At 23.4% G+C, this 15,239-nt stretch overlaps 1 protein-coding gene across 1 annotated transcript; it reads left to right on the forward strand.

The window, feature by feature from the left end:
• The first annotated feature begins 7,252 nt into the window (after positions 1–7,252).
• On the forward strand, positions 7,253–12,749 carry LOC129606513 (cytochrome P450 4e2-like). Its single transcript, XM_055516860.1, has 9 exons — positions 7,253–7,531; positions 10,442–10,548; positions 10,620–10,969; positions 11,067–11,193; positions 11,277–11,534; positions 11,603–11,671; positions 11,754–11,931; positions 12,012–12,185; positions 12,361–12,749. The coding sequence occupies exons 1-9, from the start codon at positions 7,378–7,380 to the stop codon at positions 12,567–12,569; spliced, it is 1,626 nt and encodes a 541-aa protein (XP_055372835.1). The 5' UTR covers positions 7,253–7,377; the 3' UTR covers positions 12,570–12,749.
• The last annotated feature ends 2,490 nt before the right edge of the window (positions 12,750–15,239 follow it).

Raw genomic sequence — 15,239 nt, forward strand, 5'->3', positions numbered from 1 at the left:
TCCTAAATCCAAAAATAAATTAAGAAAGAGAGAAAATACAAACTTAAGAATTAAGTAAGTAGATATTTCATGGAAAAAACGGAAAAACGAATTAAAAATTCATTAACACTGATTTATGTTCTTTGTAAAAAGAACAGACAAAAATTTACTTAAGAATCCTGCTTGACTTTATAAATTTCTTATTTATAATGTACTAATTAAATAGATTATTATTGAGTTTTCGCCAAAAATCAACACAAAGTACACTTAATTAAAGAAATATAATTTAATTTTTTTGAAGATAATTTAAGATTTTTGTACACAAAAATAATTTTACAACAGTGAAATCACAATGTTTTAAAAAATTCTTAAAAAATTTTCTCAAAATTCTTAAATTTCTTGAAAATTCTTAAATTTCCTGACCAAATACCAAATGAACTACAAAATATCACTACAAAATATCACGAATTTTCCAAAATATTTTATGAGCTCATAAAAATTTAAACAAAATTGGTCAAAAAGCAAAAGTATTATAAAAATAAGTTTTCTAATTAACCATATCACCCATGTATATCAATGTGTGTGTAATATGGAATTTTTTCAAGGGTTATAAAAAATAATGATAATTATTTCAAAGAATTTCATAAAAAGTAAAAAAAAAACAATCTTAAATATTTCCAAGTTTCAATAAAAATTTTAATAGAGTAAGTTTATATTTTTTTTGAATAGATTTTTACCACAAAGTTCTTATTTGTATATTATATACATTTTAAGCACAAACACATAAGATCATTATAATTTTAATTTGATATTTTGTTCTTAAAAATTCAAATTATTCAATATTAATTGCAGACTGTAATACATAAATAAATTAATAGAGATGTAAGCAGTATATTGTATAGTTTTAAAATTTAAATACACGAGAGTATATTGAAAATAGACGTATGCTGATATGTGCATGGTGTTTCGTATAAGGTTCATTCTCATTCAATAATTTCAGGGATGATTCTTTGATTGATTTCTATAAAAAAAACTGTATGGGTGTATTGCATAAAATAAATACGAAAATTGCATATTTCAAACATTTCATACAAATTTCTGATTATACTCGTATATGCATACTAAGATAAAAATATTTTATTGCCTGACGTTATGTTTGTATGAAATGTATGAAACGTATGAATATTTTAATGGCAAAACTATGAGAGATAGAGCAAGATGTTAAATGAGCTTACTTTTAGATCTCATTATAGCGCATCGAGTAAAATGAAACAAAAGAAATAATAGGACAAATAATTTCGAGCAATTTCTAGTTTTTTAAAAAAAACTTAAAAAAAAAAAACAAATATTCCGACTTTGTCGAATTTTATTTCGAAAACTATGGCTCACATCTAATTAATTCCAAGAGCGAAAGTAAAGGGCAAACAATTGTTTGTAAAATAAGCTCCCGATGGTTGCTCTACGTCGCATATTTCTGAGGTTATAAGAATTTATTATATGTAAGAACAAACAAATTATTCACGGCCTTATTGGAAACACTTTGTATAATTGTTACATAATTTATGTAAATGTGTACAATCTGTATGTATGTATATGAATTTTAAGTAACACATTTCTATAGAAAAATATCCTTTTTCCAATCAATACAAAATATCTAATGAAAATAATTTATTTTCTTTCCCTTTAAATATACTTAAAATGTTCTTTTATTTAAGAAAACGGGTAATAACAAAATTCATTTTTTTTTTCAAATTTCTTTCATTTGATTAATTACTTCATGTAACACAGGGATAGTGAATACAATGTGTATATGTGTAAGTATATAACGGGTGATTTTATTACTTTTAAGTTTGTTTAAGTCTTGATTTTTTAGACTTCACGAGTGCTTGGCTATGGTTATTATTAATAAATTCATTCAGTTCGATTAACATGGAGAGGGTGACGTCTGAACGGCAATTACAATATTATTAATATTAGCAATATTACATTAGTATTAATAAGACTTCAGTGATCAATATTGATTTTAAGTTTTCGGTTACTGGTTAATTGGCAAAAGAAGCTCATGGGATTTAAAATTATTAAGATTATTTTCTTTGCGGACCCATCAAATAATTTGTTCATGTTGGCCATTTAATATTGATAGCAATTTCGAATAGATTACCCTACCGATTAATTTATTATAAATGAACGAAAAATTACATGCTAATTCAGAATTTTTATTTATTTTTCTTTAAAATAAGAATTAAACCCTAAAGAAACACCCATTATTTAAACATTAGTGTCCTATTCTTATATATATAAATTTATTTTATATTATATTTATATACAACATGGACTTCTTAAGAAAATTCAATACATACGTCAGCTTAAGACACAAAAAAAAAATAAATTAAATTAAATTCTCATTTTCTTCTCATCTCCATCCTGTATACCTATATAATGATATTTTCTATACATTTATTATTTAATACATAATAATATATATACATAATATTGTAATAAATTTGTAGTTTTGTTTGTTTATTATGTTAAATAAATGCACAAATTTTTATCAAGGTAAATAATTATTTTATAAAAGTAAATTATATTGTAAGGTTGCAAAAGCATATCATTTAAAATGCGGTTTATTTGAAGTAATTTTGACTTTACCACAGAGAAATCAATATAATATTGAAAATGTATTATATACATTTACGCAAGCATATTATGTATATGTCTTTACGCATCCTTTATTATATAACAGTTTGTTATAGAAATTAAAAATTATAGATTTGAAAATTAAACTACATGCATACATGAAATCAATTTTATTTATTCGTTATAGAGATTCGTTATATGTTAGATATAAGATTATAAGGAACGGTATACAATATAAAAATTTCCTTCTCTTGATTTAAATATACAATTAATTTCTTCATTAACAAGGATTTTCCCAATATAATTATTTTTAATTATTTTGTTGTTTATCTAAAATGAAATATTCATTTAAATTTTGACAAAAGTATAGCTAAAATGTAGTATTTTATTGAAATTTAAATATTTGTTTTCAAAATGTTAGAATGATATACAGGATATTTTAAGAGTTTTAAATTTTCTTGAAATTCAACAAAACGAGCGTTGTATAACAATAATATTCCCTAAGTGTTGATGTTATTAGTATTTTGGTAAAATATGTAATTAATAATGTAAGAATTTGCTATAGTAGAAATATTATATTATGTTAGGATTAAGATCTAAGACGTGATATTCACAAAAATATAATGCCACAAAATGTTATTTAAAATCATACTCACATCTCGCAATTTTCTGTTATCAGATGAGAAGACAGTTACCTTTAAATTATAATTTTCTCGATTAGCTTTTGCTGGCTTTTTCAATTTAATTCCTTACGAGTGTATTATATTTCTCTCTTATATTATATTTCTCATTTTTTCTCAATAATATATCATAAAACAATTTGTATCACTTAAATTTTTCATGTGTCATTCTCCCATATTTAAAAAACAAATAGAAATTCTCACTAGGAAAACTATACGACAAAAATACCAACATAATTGCCTCGTGTTGACTAACTGTGTAATTGACAAAATCCGAAAACCCTGTATTTGAATTTTAAAGCATTCAGGGGCATTTAAATTTACTTTTAAATTATTTCTAATCTAAAGGGACGTACTAGGCGTGAAATTTAATAATTTTAAATTAAATGGATTCTTAAACGAATATAGACTGTTTTAAATTAAATTAAATTATTAAAGTTAAGGACTTTTTTATTAAAATTAGATTTAATAAATAAAATAATTAATTTTAAACAAAAATTAAAAGTACATGAATAACATTTTCGAAGACTGTGAAATCACATAGAAAAATTTTAAAAATTTTCTTCTGATTTTTCACTCTAATGAGCCGTGATAATTTTCATAAAAATTAATTCTTAGTAAAGAAATAATAATATTAATCAAAAAGCAAATAATTTATTTATATGTATGTATGTTTGTATTTGTTTTATAACAATATTAACAAAAAATTAATTAAAACTTTGAGAAATATTTCAAATTTTTTATTAGATAATTTTTCATTTAATATTTTTTTTTTCACTCTTAATCTTAATTAACTCAATCCATTTAAAGTTTTTGGGGTGTTATTAAGAAAAATTAAAAAATTCCTAATTTTTAGGATTAACGCATAATTATTTATAATATTTATTATATACATGTATAAATATTATAATTTTTGAGAGGAAAATGTTAATAACTTTCAAAAAATACTTGAGTTTTGGATATTCTCATGTAACTTAAAGTGCCATTATTTGAGAAGATTAACATTAATTTTAAGCGCTTATATAGAAATAACTTAATGTTGATTGATTTCACTATCTGTTAATTAAATTGTAATATTTAAAAAAATTGCAAAAGAATTCGTGAGAAAATAATCATTCAAGAGAACGTCTTGAAATGATTATTTTAATTTAAAAATTAAATTCTGTAATAAAAAAAATAACAGAATAAATTGTATGTATCATACAGCTGACCTGTTAATCGAAACCTTACATGATATGTTATGTTGCCTATCTAAAATATGTTGACTAATAATTTAATAGTTTCGAAGCAAATGCATAGATAAGATAAAAATTCATAATAAGAGAACTAAAATATTGTTTGAGATTTTTTTTATAAACTTTCAAATCGGTTGCTTATATTACAATATTAATATTTTAATCGGTGAATATAAATTTTCTTTTATCCTAAATGTATGCAATTTTTTAATTATTTAGAAAGAGTAAAAAATAATGTTTAAATTAATGTTTGCTGCTGAATTTGTTTGAAACAAAACGTAAACATATTAAAAGTAAAATTACAGATAAAGTATGTTAAAAAATATTTTGCATTTCAAAGATTTGGTGCTCAATAATTTCTGTTATTAGGAATCATTTGTTATTTAAAGTTTCAAATTTATAATTTTAGGCTTAAGAGAAAGTTTACCATATTATGATTGAATATTTTTTCAGACAACATGTTATTTGCATTATACTTGTTAAGAATTTTTAGAAATTAATAAAAGTCTTTACATTTTTTAATAATTTTTCATGTTAAAAGGATATGACTACTAAAAAAATATAATGAAATTATGCAATGACGCTTTCAAACTTGAAAAAAAAAATGTGAACAAATTAATACAGATCTCTTACCTACAAATTCCGTTCTCCATTTTCTTTATTACAAAATTTTGCCAGGATGAGAAAAATAGGTCTAAATATATATTTAAAACTTTCTAATGAAATGTTACAGAGCGAACTGAAAATTAAATTGTATAAATTTATCAAGAAAAATTGGAAATATTTCTTTAATTGATTGAAAAATTTTAAGGAAAATAGGAAAAATGTGAAAATCATAAAAGATTTTTTTCTCTTCTAGGCTCCATGACAAAAAGTTTTTATACAAAAATAAATTATTTTATGTTTTCTAAACAAATATCATTAGTGTTTTCACGAAAAAAAAATTTTTTTTCATCGAAATAATTTCTAAAGGAAAAAGGAAAAACAAAAGTTTTTTTTCCCCTAAAACTTTGCGGTTCTTCTAATGAAAATTTATCCTACGTATTCACTAGTATTAAGTATATGTATATGCATATAAATAAATTTTAAATTTTAATTTTTCAACTTTAAATAAATTTACCTTTAATATGAAAATAATTATAATTTATTTACAAAGTGAAAATTGTCAAAAATATTGTAAAAGTGATGCCTAAAAATTTTAAGAATTTAGTATAGTAAATTGATGTTGAAATAAGGAATAATGAACTGAAATAAATATTGTCTGGAAAGAGATTGACAATAATTGAATGTGAAATTGAAAAATTATAACCCAACTGATATTGATAAAATGTACGTGCTTCGAAATCATTCCAATATTTTCCAATGCAATCTTCGAAAGATTCCAATATAATCGCTTAAAATGTTTCTAATTATTCTATATTTCATAATAATGACAACAGTGGCAATCGTGACTATTGTATGTTTGATTAAGCTCCACTATCACCCCGTCTTTTATACAATAGTCGAAATGTTGTTACTTTTATTATTGTACCTATGTAAATAAATGAACACTTTTTTATCTTAATGGAAATTTCCATTAAGATAAATTAGTAGTATAATAAGCACATTCTTATTAATTTAGCAACTATGATGTTGTATTAGTAAAATTCATAATTTAAATGAACACTTGTTATTGTAATAATATTGTTTTTTCTCATATTTTATGTGGAATCATACTTGTTTGATTGCATGAGAAACGAACTATGAAGTAAAAATTCCTCTCATATTGAGTAGTAAAAAGAATCAAGTAAAAATAATTAAAGAGTCTTAATTAATGTAAATAAAATTTCTTATCAAAATTTTATTTGACCTTTATTTATATAAATGGAGCTAAAAAAATTAACTTATTCTATTTATATACCTACATTTTGTTTAAAATGAGTAAATTTAATAATAATTATTATTATTTTTAAATAAAATACTCAAATAAACTGGCGGCCACAATAAATGCATTTTATAAGTATATGAGGGTGAGGAAGAGAGAATTTAAACAGGCACATTGAAAATATAATCACGATTACTTTTAAGAGCAAAATATTACAAATACATTTGGATGCATAGGTGAATTACTTGTCTTTTTTGAATATTGCGATAAATGCTTAAAAATGCTTAAATTTATATAATGGTAAGTTCTTAAAAAATATTCTGAAAACGAATTGGTTAATTAGAACCTACATTCAATTATACATATATGAATATGGCACGCAAATATACGATTTTTTACATTTGTTAAAAAAGACCAAAAATTAAATAAAGTGTCCTACGTTAAAGTAAAAAAAATTAGTATAGAAAACGAAAAAAATAAGTATCTATATAAAATTATAAATAGTAAATTTAAACATAGTATTATTCTTTAATCTTTGTATTTTGCTTTAAAGCAATTTATTGTCAACGAATATTAAATTTTCGCCAAATTTACAATTGATTCGTATTTTGATCGAATAGCAAAAGCTTTCTACTATAAAAAATGTTATTTTAAATAAAGAAACGAAGAATAACACTACCTTTTATAATTATTTTAGAATACAGACAAATCCCACTCTCAAAATCAAAACATAGCCGCCGAGTTAATTCGTTGAACTTAATGAATGATAAAAAAAAAATCGTAAACAATTTTTTTTTTTGCTTTTAATTATGAAGAATGAGTAAGCGATTCAGTTAAAATTAAAATATTGTGTTGATCGGTTGCATGATCGGAATGTAAAAGAAAAATTTAATTCGAATATTCGAATAAGATTGTAGAAGTTTTGGAAATTATTTAAAAATTTATTTGTAAAATTACTAGCTAAAAATTAGAAAATTCAATAATGTTTTTATTATTAGCGACCTGTTTAATTACATTCATATTAATATATTATTTTTATAAATATCAAACATTTTGGCAATATATTGACAGTTTTCCAGGGCCTAAAACTTTACCAATCATTGGTAATGTTCGTGATTTTGGATTAAACCCAGTTGGTAAGAAAATAAGACTTCTTTGCTAGAATTAAAAACATACTTTCCAAGAACCATTTTACGGAATATATGCAACATTTTAGCATAATATATTCTTAGAAACTTATTCAAATTTATTTGTTATAGTAAACATTATTTTAGAATTATGACGTGGATATTAGAATTAGTTACGTATAGGTACTTAATATAAAATTTCGTTATAAACCAATGTCAAAAAAAAATATGAGTTTTTGTACTTGAATAATTTTCAAATGAAATATGATTTTAATTCAATTATATTGCGGACATGATTTATAATCGCTTTTAATTATTGAAAATTATTGATAGTTAATTAGAATTTGTCTTCTACAGGTACATACAATATTAAGAATAAAAATATTTACTTAGATGAAGTAATACAGGTAAAAAATTTGATAAAAGAGTGTGATCAATTTTATGAAAGTTTTGAAGTTCTCTGAAATTATATCACAAATATAAATACTTGCCAGTTTCAAGGTTCCTAAGATAGATCAGTTAAGTCGATAATTCTCACAAGTAATGTCAAAATATACAAAAATCCACTTGGAACAATTCGCCTATTTTAACACGCGACTTATTGGGACAACCAATTTTTGTCTTTCATAACACAAAGCTGTTATGAATTTTTGAATTGGAACTCGAAAATCGTGCAAGTCTTTATTATTGTTGTAAACAATTGATAAATCAATTGTTCATTCATTTCCTTTGTCTTTTGTAAACAAAACGTGTTCACTTTTACTTTCCTTTTCATCATATTTTAAGGTAACCTTGCAAATGTTAATTTTCAAGTAACATTTCATATAAAAATAATTAATATTACAATAGGGTTTGTTGTCTTCCAAAAAATTCTTGATTTAAAAGAGACCTACATAATTTAGAATGTTTTTTGGGAGTTTCCATTTTTGGCTACAATAATTATATTTTTTTGTAAAGACGAAATTTTTTTTTATTGTTTTGTCTGAGAAAAGAATTTGTTGTTTTTATAAATTTATATTCTAACTTCAGTAATCCGATAATTAACAGACCGGTTCAGTTGATAACAAATAAATTTTTATTACAATATTTTTGATGAACCGGTTTTATTGTATTTTACTTTTAACATAAATATAACAATATAAAAATAAATTCATTTTAACACTTTGATGATTTTGACCATTGAATTGAAAGTGAAATATGCAATAATATTAAAAGTAATATAAATTATTAATATACTTTATATTTTTAATTTCATTTAAACCGGTTAAAATTGTGTTACTTTGCGTAAAAGGTTGAAATCAATTCCAATTCAATTTACATACAATCTACATACTTATGTATCTATAGATACAATACGGCATGAAAATATTGTATTACTATATGAGTAAATTTTATACACTATTATGTAACGTAAAAAATACAATAATATACCTTGACGATATTGATGTACGTATGTATATAAATGACCTACAAAATTTGAAAATAAACAAAAAAACTCATGTATGCAATTATTTTTAACAGGTTTTTATTATTCACTTTAACATTAACATGAATATTTTTTAACACGTTATGAAAAGGCGGTTAAATGTTAAGGTAAAAATGAAATATTATAATGTTATTAGTGAGTACTCGTATATTATTTGTATATATTCAATAAATTATAAAAAATTTGTATATCACATTAAAAACAATGCAATAACAGTGATGTTATTATGAATTTTAAAGTGTTAATCACAGTAATTATTAGTATAAAATAAAAATGTTAATATTGAATTCTCGGTATAAAATTCCTGTAAATTGTTACTGAATTCATTGTTACAATACGCTTCATATTATGACTATTTAATATTAATAATATCAGTTGATATCGCGTATTTTTGTACTTGAAATTTGCAAAAATGCTTCTTAATTCACTTTGTAAACTATAATCCATTTAATCTAATGACCTTAAAAAAATATGATGCCCTCGAAATTACCGCACAATAATATTGTTATCAATAAAATTGCAATTAGATATTAGAAAGCTTTTCATACACAACACTTATCTTTACAATAAAAAAACAGTTAGTGTTACTGTTTGTGATTACATTCATAAATGTTAATTACATGTTTTTCTTTGGCTACTACAATAAATATCGAAAATAAATTTTTGATTAAAGCTTTTGAAATTGTTTTTAATTTGTTTTTATAACACGTGAATTAAAATTAGACAGATACATACATTTGATATATTAATACAATGTAACTACCTATTTTGTTATTATTGTCAGCTAGCTATGTAGTATAAGTATGTAGTAGAGATTTGAACATTAGAATAATACAAAGATCATAAATAGCATAGGTAGCTCAGAAAGTATTATTTTTTTTTGTACAAAAAAAGTATAAATATAAAAAATTTTAATATTTATTTGCAATTTTAAATCAGGTAGAGGAGCTCAATTCTACAAAAGTAGTATATACAGTAGTGCAATTACACCTAAAACTTTTGAGTATCTATTTTTTGCATTTTTGTATAGTGCTATCTTATCTTAAGTTCTATTATTAAAATCATACGCCGTATGATAAACGATAAACAAATACTATTTTTTAATAAATTCTGGTTTCAGCTCATCCATTAATTCTTATGCTATTATCACTAATATCTCGTGCTATTATAACTGTTCCGGAACCGCGCATTCGGTTTCGGAAACATTGCTTTAAAAACACGTAAAAATTTTTTCCTAAATATTATGATAAAAATTATTTTTAATTTTCGGCAAATTAGGTGGTAAAATTTAATATCGATTTTTCGGCATTTACGTCGAAACAGTGTTTTAATTATTTAATCTACTTTTTCAATATAAGGTGCTTAATTTTATGACAATAAAACTTTTAAAAATATATAAATTTCTCTGTAATATTAATAATATGAAATTCCAGATAATCATGTGAATTTAACTCAAATGGTAAAGGATTATGGCAATATATTTCGGGTGTGGATTGGCATAATTCCCATTATTGTACTAACTGGAGCTAAAGATGTAGAAGTGAGCCATTTTATTAAAATTTTATTTAATCAATATAATAATGTATAACTCATTGAATTTTTTGTTTATAGAAAATTTTAGCCAGTAATACAATCATTACCAAATCCATAATTTATGATTTATTTTATGATTGGTTAGGAGATGGTTTATTAACAAGTACTGGAACTAAATGGTTTAAACATCGAAAAATTATAACACCGTCATTTCATTTTAAAATTTTAAATGAATTTTATGAAACTATTAGAAAAAATTCAAGAAAATTTGTTGATAAACTAGAAATAAAGGCTAAGACTGGAGAAATTTTTGATATACAAAATATGTTACATTATTGTACACTAGATGTAATATGTGAAACAGCAATGGGTACTGAAATTAATGCAATGGATAATCATGATTCAGAAATTGTAATGGCATTTCAAGAGTAAGTTATAAGAATCTCGAAAAAAAATAATGTTTGTAAAAATTGTCAAATGTCATTTAAATTATTAACTGTAATAAAAAATTTCTTTCCATTTCAGCATGTGCTATGTGGTTTTAAGAAGATCATTTAATCCATTAAAATTCTATCCAATTACATATAGATTTTCGCAGGAATATCAAATGGAAAAAAAAGCATTAAAAATTCTGAAAACATTTACATTTGACGTAAATATTTTGTTATACATATTCTATTCTAAAAATTATATTTTTTTTTGTTTCTGAGCCAGAACTCTTATCTTTTCATGTAGATAATAGAAAAACGTAGAGAATATCTTCAAAAAGATTCCCAGAAAATGAACGGATCACATAATACGGAAGAAACTCACCAAATCAATGGTAATGGATTGAAAATGGACACTAATGGGCATATTGAGGAAAAGAATAAAATTGAATGTTATGGTAGAATTAAACACGCATTTCTGGATACTCTTCTTATGGCAACAATCGATGATCGTCCATTAACAATAAAAGAAATTTATGATGAAGTTGCAACTTTTATGTTTGAGGTGTTTTGGATATTATGATGAAAAATTTTGAACTTCTTAATATTAATAATATTTTTTTAAATATGTAGGGTCATGATACAACAACTTCCTCTTTAACATTTTCAATGCATTTACTTTCAAGACATCAAGAAGTTCAGGTAAACTGTTTAAATAAAATTAATCAATTTTAAAATATTTTGAATTTCAATTTAAGTAGTGTGACTGTTATTATCATTTTAGAGAAAAGCTTACGATGAACAAGTATTATTATTTGGTAGTAAGGATTTACATAAAATTGATCCATCATATCAAGATGTTCAAGAAATGAAATATTTAGAATTAGTTATTAAAGAAAGTTTAAGAATGTATCCTAGTGTACCAATAATATTAAGAAGGGTAACAGAGCCCTTATATTTAGGTATATTCGAGTATTTTGTTAATTGAACAAAAAAAAAAATAATTTTAAATTTCTATGCGTGTAATATGTTTTGCTCGTAGATGGAAAACTGATTCCAGTTGGAACAGAAATTGCCATACATATTTTTGCAATGGGTTACAGTGAACAAAATTATAAAAATCCATATAAATTTGATCCAGAACGTTTTTTAGATCGAAATGAAACAAATCCTTTTGAATATGTACCATTTAGTGCTGGTCCAAGGAATTGTATAGGTAAATTATTGTATTAGAGACATTGATGTTTAGAGTACTTTGATTATACATTGATTAAATTGATTATTTTCATGCGGAATTTTCATAATTTATTCATAAAAATTCGTAATTCTAAGTAAATTACACTCCATCAGTTTTTTGTAATTTTAAAAGAATATTATTTAAATTTTTGTAGGACAAAAATTTGCTATGCTTGAAATGAAATCACTTTTATCTCATATTATTAGAAATTTTGAAATTTTACCAGCAACAGATGATTTATTAGATAATAATGGATGCGAGTATTTGGGTTCAAATAAATATGATCCAATTTTATCATCGTTGGTAACATTGAAATCAGATAATGGAGTCTATATTAGATTGAGAAAGCGAAGCATTTTATAAAAATTTTATTTGTACTTAAGCGTAGAAGTTTTTTTCTTATCAAATAGCAGTATGTTATATTGTTCACTTATTAATATATTTATAGTTCGTTTAAGGCGTTGGATATAGTTTTTAAGTTTTAATTTAGAAATGATTTCATGTGATAAGTTAATAAAGATTATTATATAATTTAAAATTCTTTAAAAATTTGTGGCATTATTTAGCAGATATTTTATTAAAAATATTCAAGGTACCTACAGCCTTGGTTCGGGTGTTGCGTACACAACTCTTTCAAACCAATAAACAATATGCAATAGACATTGAACATTGCGCATAATAAATCATTTTCTTTAAACTACATGAAAGAAAGAAAAGTATGATAGGATTAAAGTCTCGAATTAAACTTTCAGCTTTTTGTTTTCCTATAGGCACAAGTTAGTAAAAAAATTTCGATATTAATAGAATGGAATGAAAAGTTTTTGGAAAAGAATTGGAAAAAAATTACTTTTTTTTTCAAAAGCATTCTTGTTTTCGAGCGGTAGTTGCAAATACTTAATTTGCATATATGGAAGATCCGGCGCTGAGTGCCTAAGAGAAAAACTTTAATTTCTACGCTAAAAATTGAAATTTATTTCAAATTCTGTTTTTCTGGAATTTAACCTTGACATAGAAATAGTAAATAAGTAAAAACGAAACTGAAAAGTGCGTTACCAGGTTAAAAAGTACAATTTTATTATAAAATATTTTTAAATTTCTAACAAAATAATTTTATTCATCCTGACATAATTTTTCGCAATATTGTTTCAGTAACATAAACTTGAATTTATTTTTCAAGTTAAAAAATTAAATTAACCATTAATATACAATTTATCTTATTTAATTGTCAGCTTGTAAGTACATATTAAATAATTTAAATATTTCAAATTTTTTTCTATAACATAAAAAAACCACACCACACACCAGTCAGTTAATGTGTGGTAAAATTAGCATGCAATAATTTGATATCAGCAGTATCACTTCGCAGTGCACGTGTAGTTATGTTGACATACGTGACATTCTTATAATATTATGCAAAAGTATATTTTAGAATATTTGTTTTAAATATCCTGTTAGAATATTTTGGTTTCATACCCTTATAATGTTCGACGTATTTTTGTTTTATAAATGTATGTAAATATTTAATAGATTTTTTAGATTCAATAGAATTATATTACATAGAAATATTAGATTCTTTACATTTCATCTGTTGAATTTAACACCACAAAAAAAGTCCATTTGTATAAAACAAAAATAAAAGAAATATTTGAAAAGTTTGACATATTTCAGAAAAATTTAGAAAAAATATGGGAAGTGAAAAAATATGGAAAAAATATGTCGGCCGTAGTTAGTCTGAACGTTACCAATAACGTAATAACTTGTACGATTCCCTGGAACTGGAATGTGATGTTAATTTTGGAACTAAAGTTTTCCGTAGCAGGCATGAGAGTAATAAATTACACCATTCGCCCAATAGGAAGATAATTTTTAGGTAAAATTTATGATGTCATTTATACCTTTTAAAAGGTTTGCTCTTACTAATATTCTTATACCATTTCTTGGAGGTGTATTCAGATAGTTATCAAATTCAGCCATCTGTCCGTGAAATACCACATTATAAAAAATTACAGAGAATAAAAATTTTAATATCAGATGCGCTCTTTTACAAACAAACAAAAGGAGAAAAAACTTCTTGGCCTTGATGTATAACATTATCCATAGGAAGTGGCCTTGATCTTCTAAATTTTAATATTACTTAAACTGCTGTAAATCGCAAAAGATAAAGGTTTTTTCCAAGTTAATAGCTATTATTTCAATTATTTGTTAAATTGATACAGTTAAAAGAAAATATATGGTAAGTATTGTTATAGAATGAAACATAATTCAGGTTTAAATCAAACTGTTCCCAATATTTTTGAATATGAAGTACTCTATATCGCATTAGGTCTACACCTATAACACAGATATATTATAATGTCACATAACTTGTAAGCAATTCGAGGATTAATACAATTAAAATTTTGAGGATTATGTTGATATCTAATTTTGTTAAGTGTTTTCTTAAATAGAAATTATTATGCAATTCAAAGTTTTCTATGTTTAATTTAAATTAAAGTGTGACATTATTAAATTCAATTAGAAGTGGTCCATTATCAATATTAAAATAGTATATCTAGTAGGACCTAGTAGGAAGAAATAGCGAGGGCGCCAGAATTAAAATTCAATAAAATTTTCATTTCTAAAAATATTTTTAAAGAAGGTTAACGTTCACATTTTATGTAACGCAAGTTTAATTCCTGTAAATCATAAATGATCTGGATACCGATACATTATGACGTACTTTTAAAAAAAAACCTTCAGATAATATAGGATATCGCCATAATATATCTATGTATAAATAATAGAATGTTATATAAAATTTTTAAATTAAAAACAAAATTATTTTTGGCAATAACCTTATGAAAAAGTGAGAATATTAAAACAAAAAATTGTTTAATATCCTCTTTCCTTTGAAAAAGGATTTTTGGGATTAAACCCCAATTATACAATTGAAAACATTTTAAATGCCTAAAATAATAAATTTATTTTATTTTTTTATGAGTTTTCTATGGTTTTCAATATGTTTTTTTTCATTTTTAAGTATAGGCACTTAAG

This window comes from Condylostylus longicornis, unplaced genomic scaffold, assembly GCF_029603195.1.
Source record: "Condylostylus longicornis isolate FDR11 unplaced genomic scaffold, ASM2960319v2 ptg000018l, whole genome shotgun sequence".
Lineage (NCBI taxonomy): Eukaryota > Metazoa > Arthropoda > Insecta > Diptera > Dolichopodidae > Condylostylus > Condylostylus longicornis.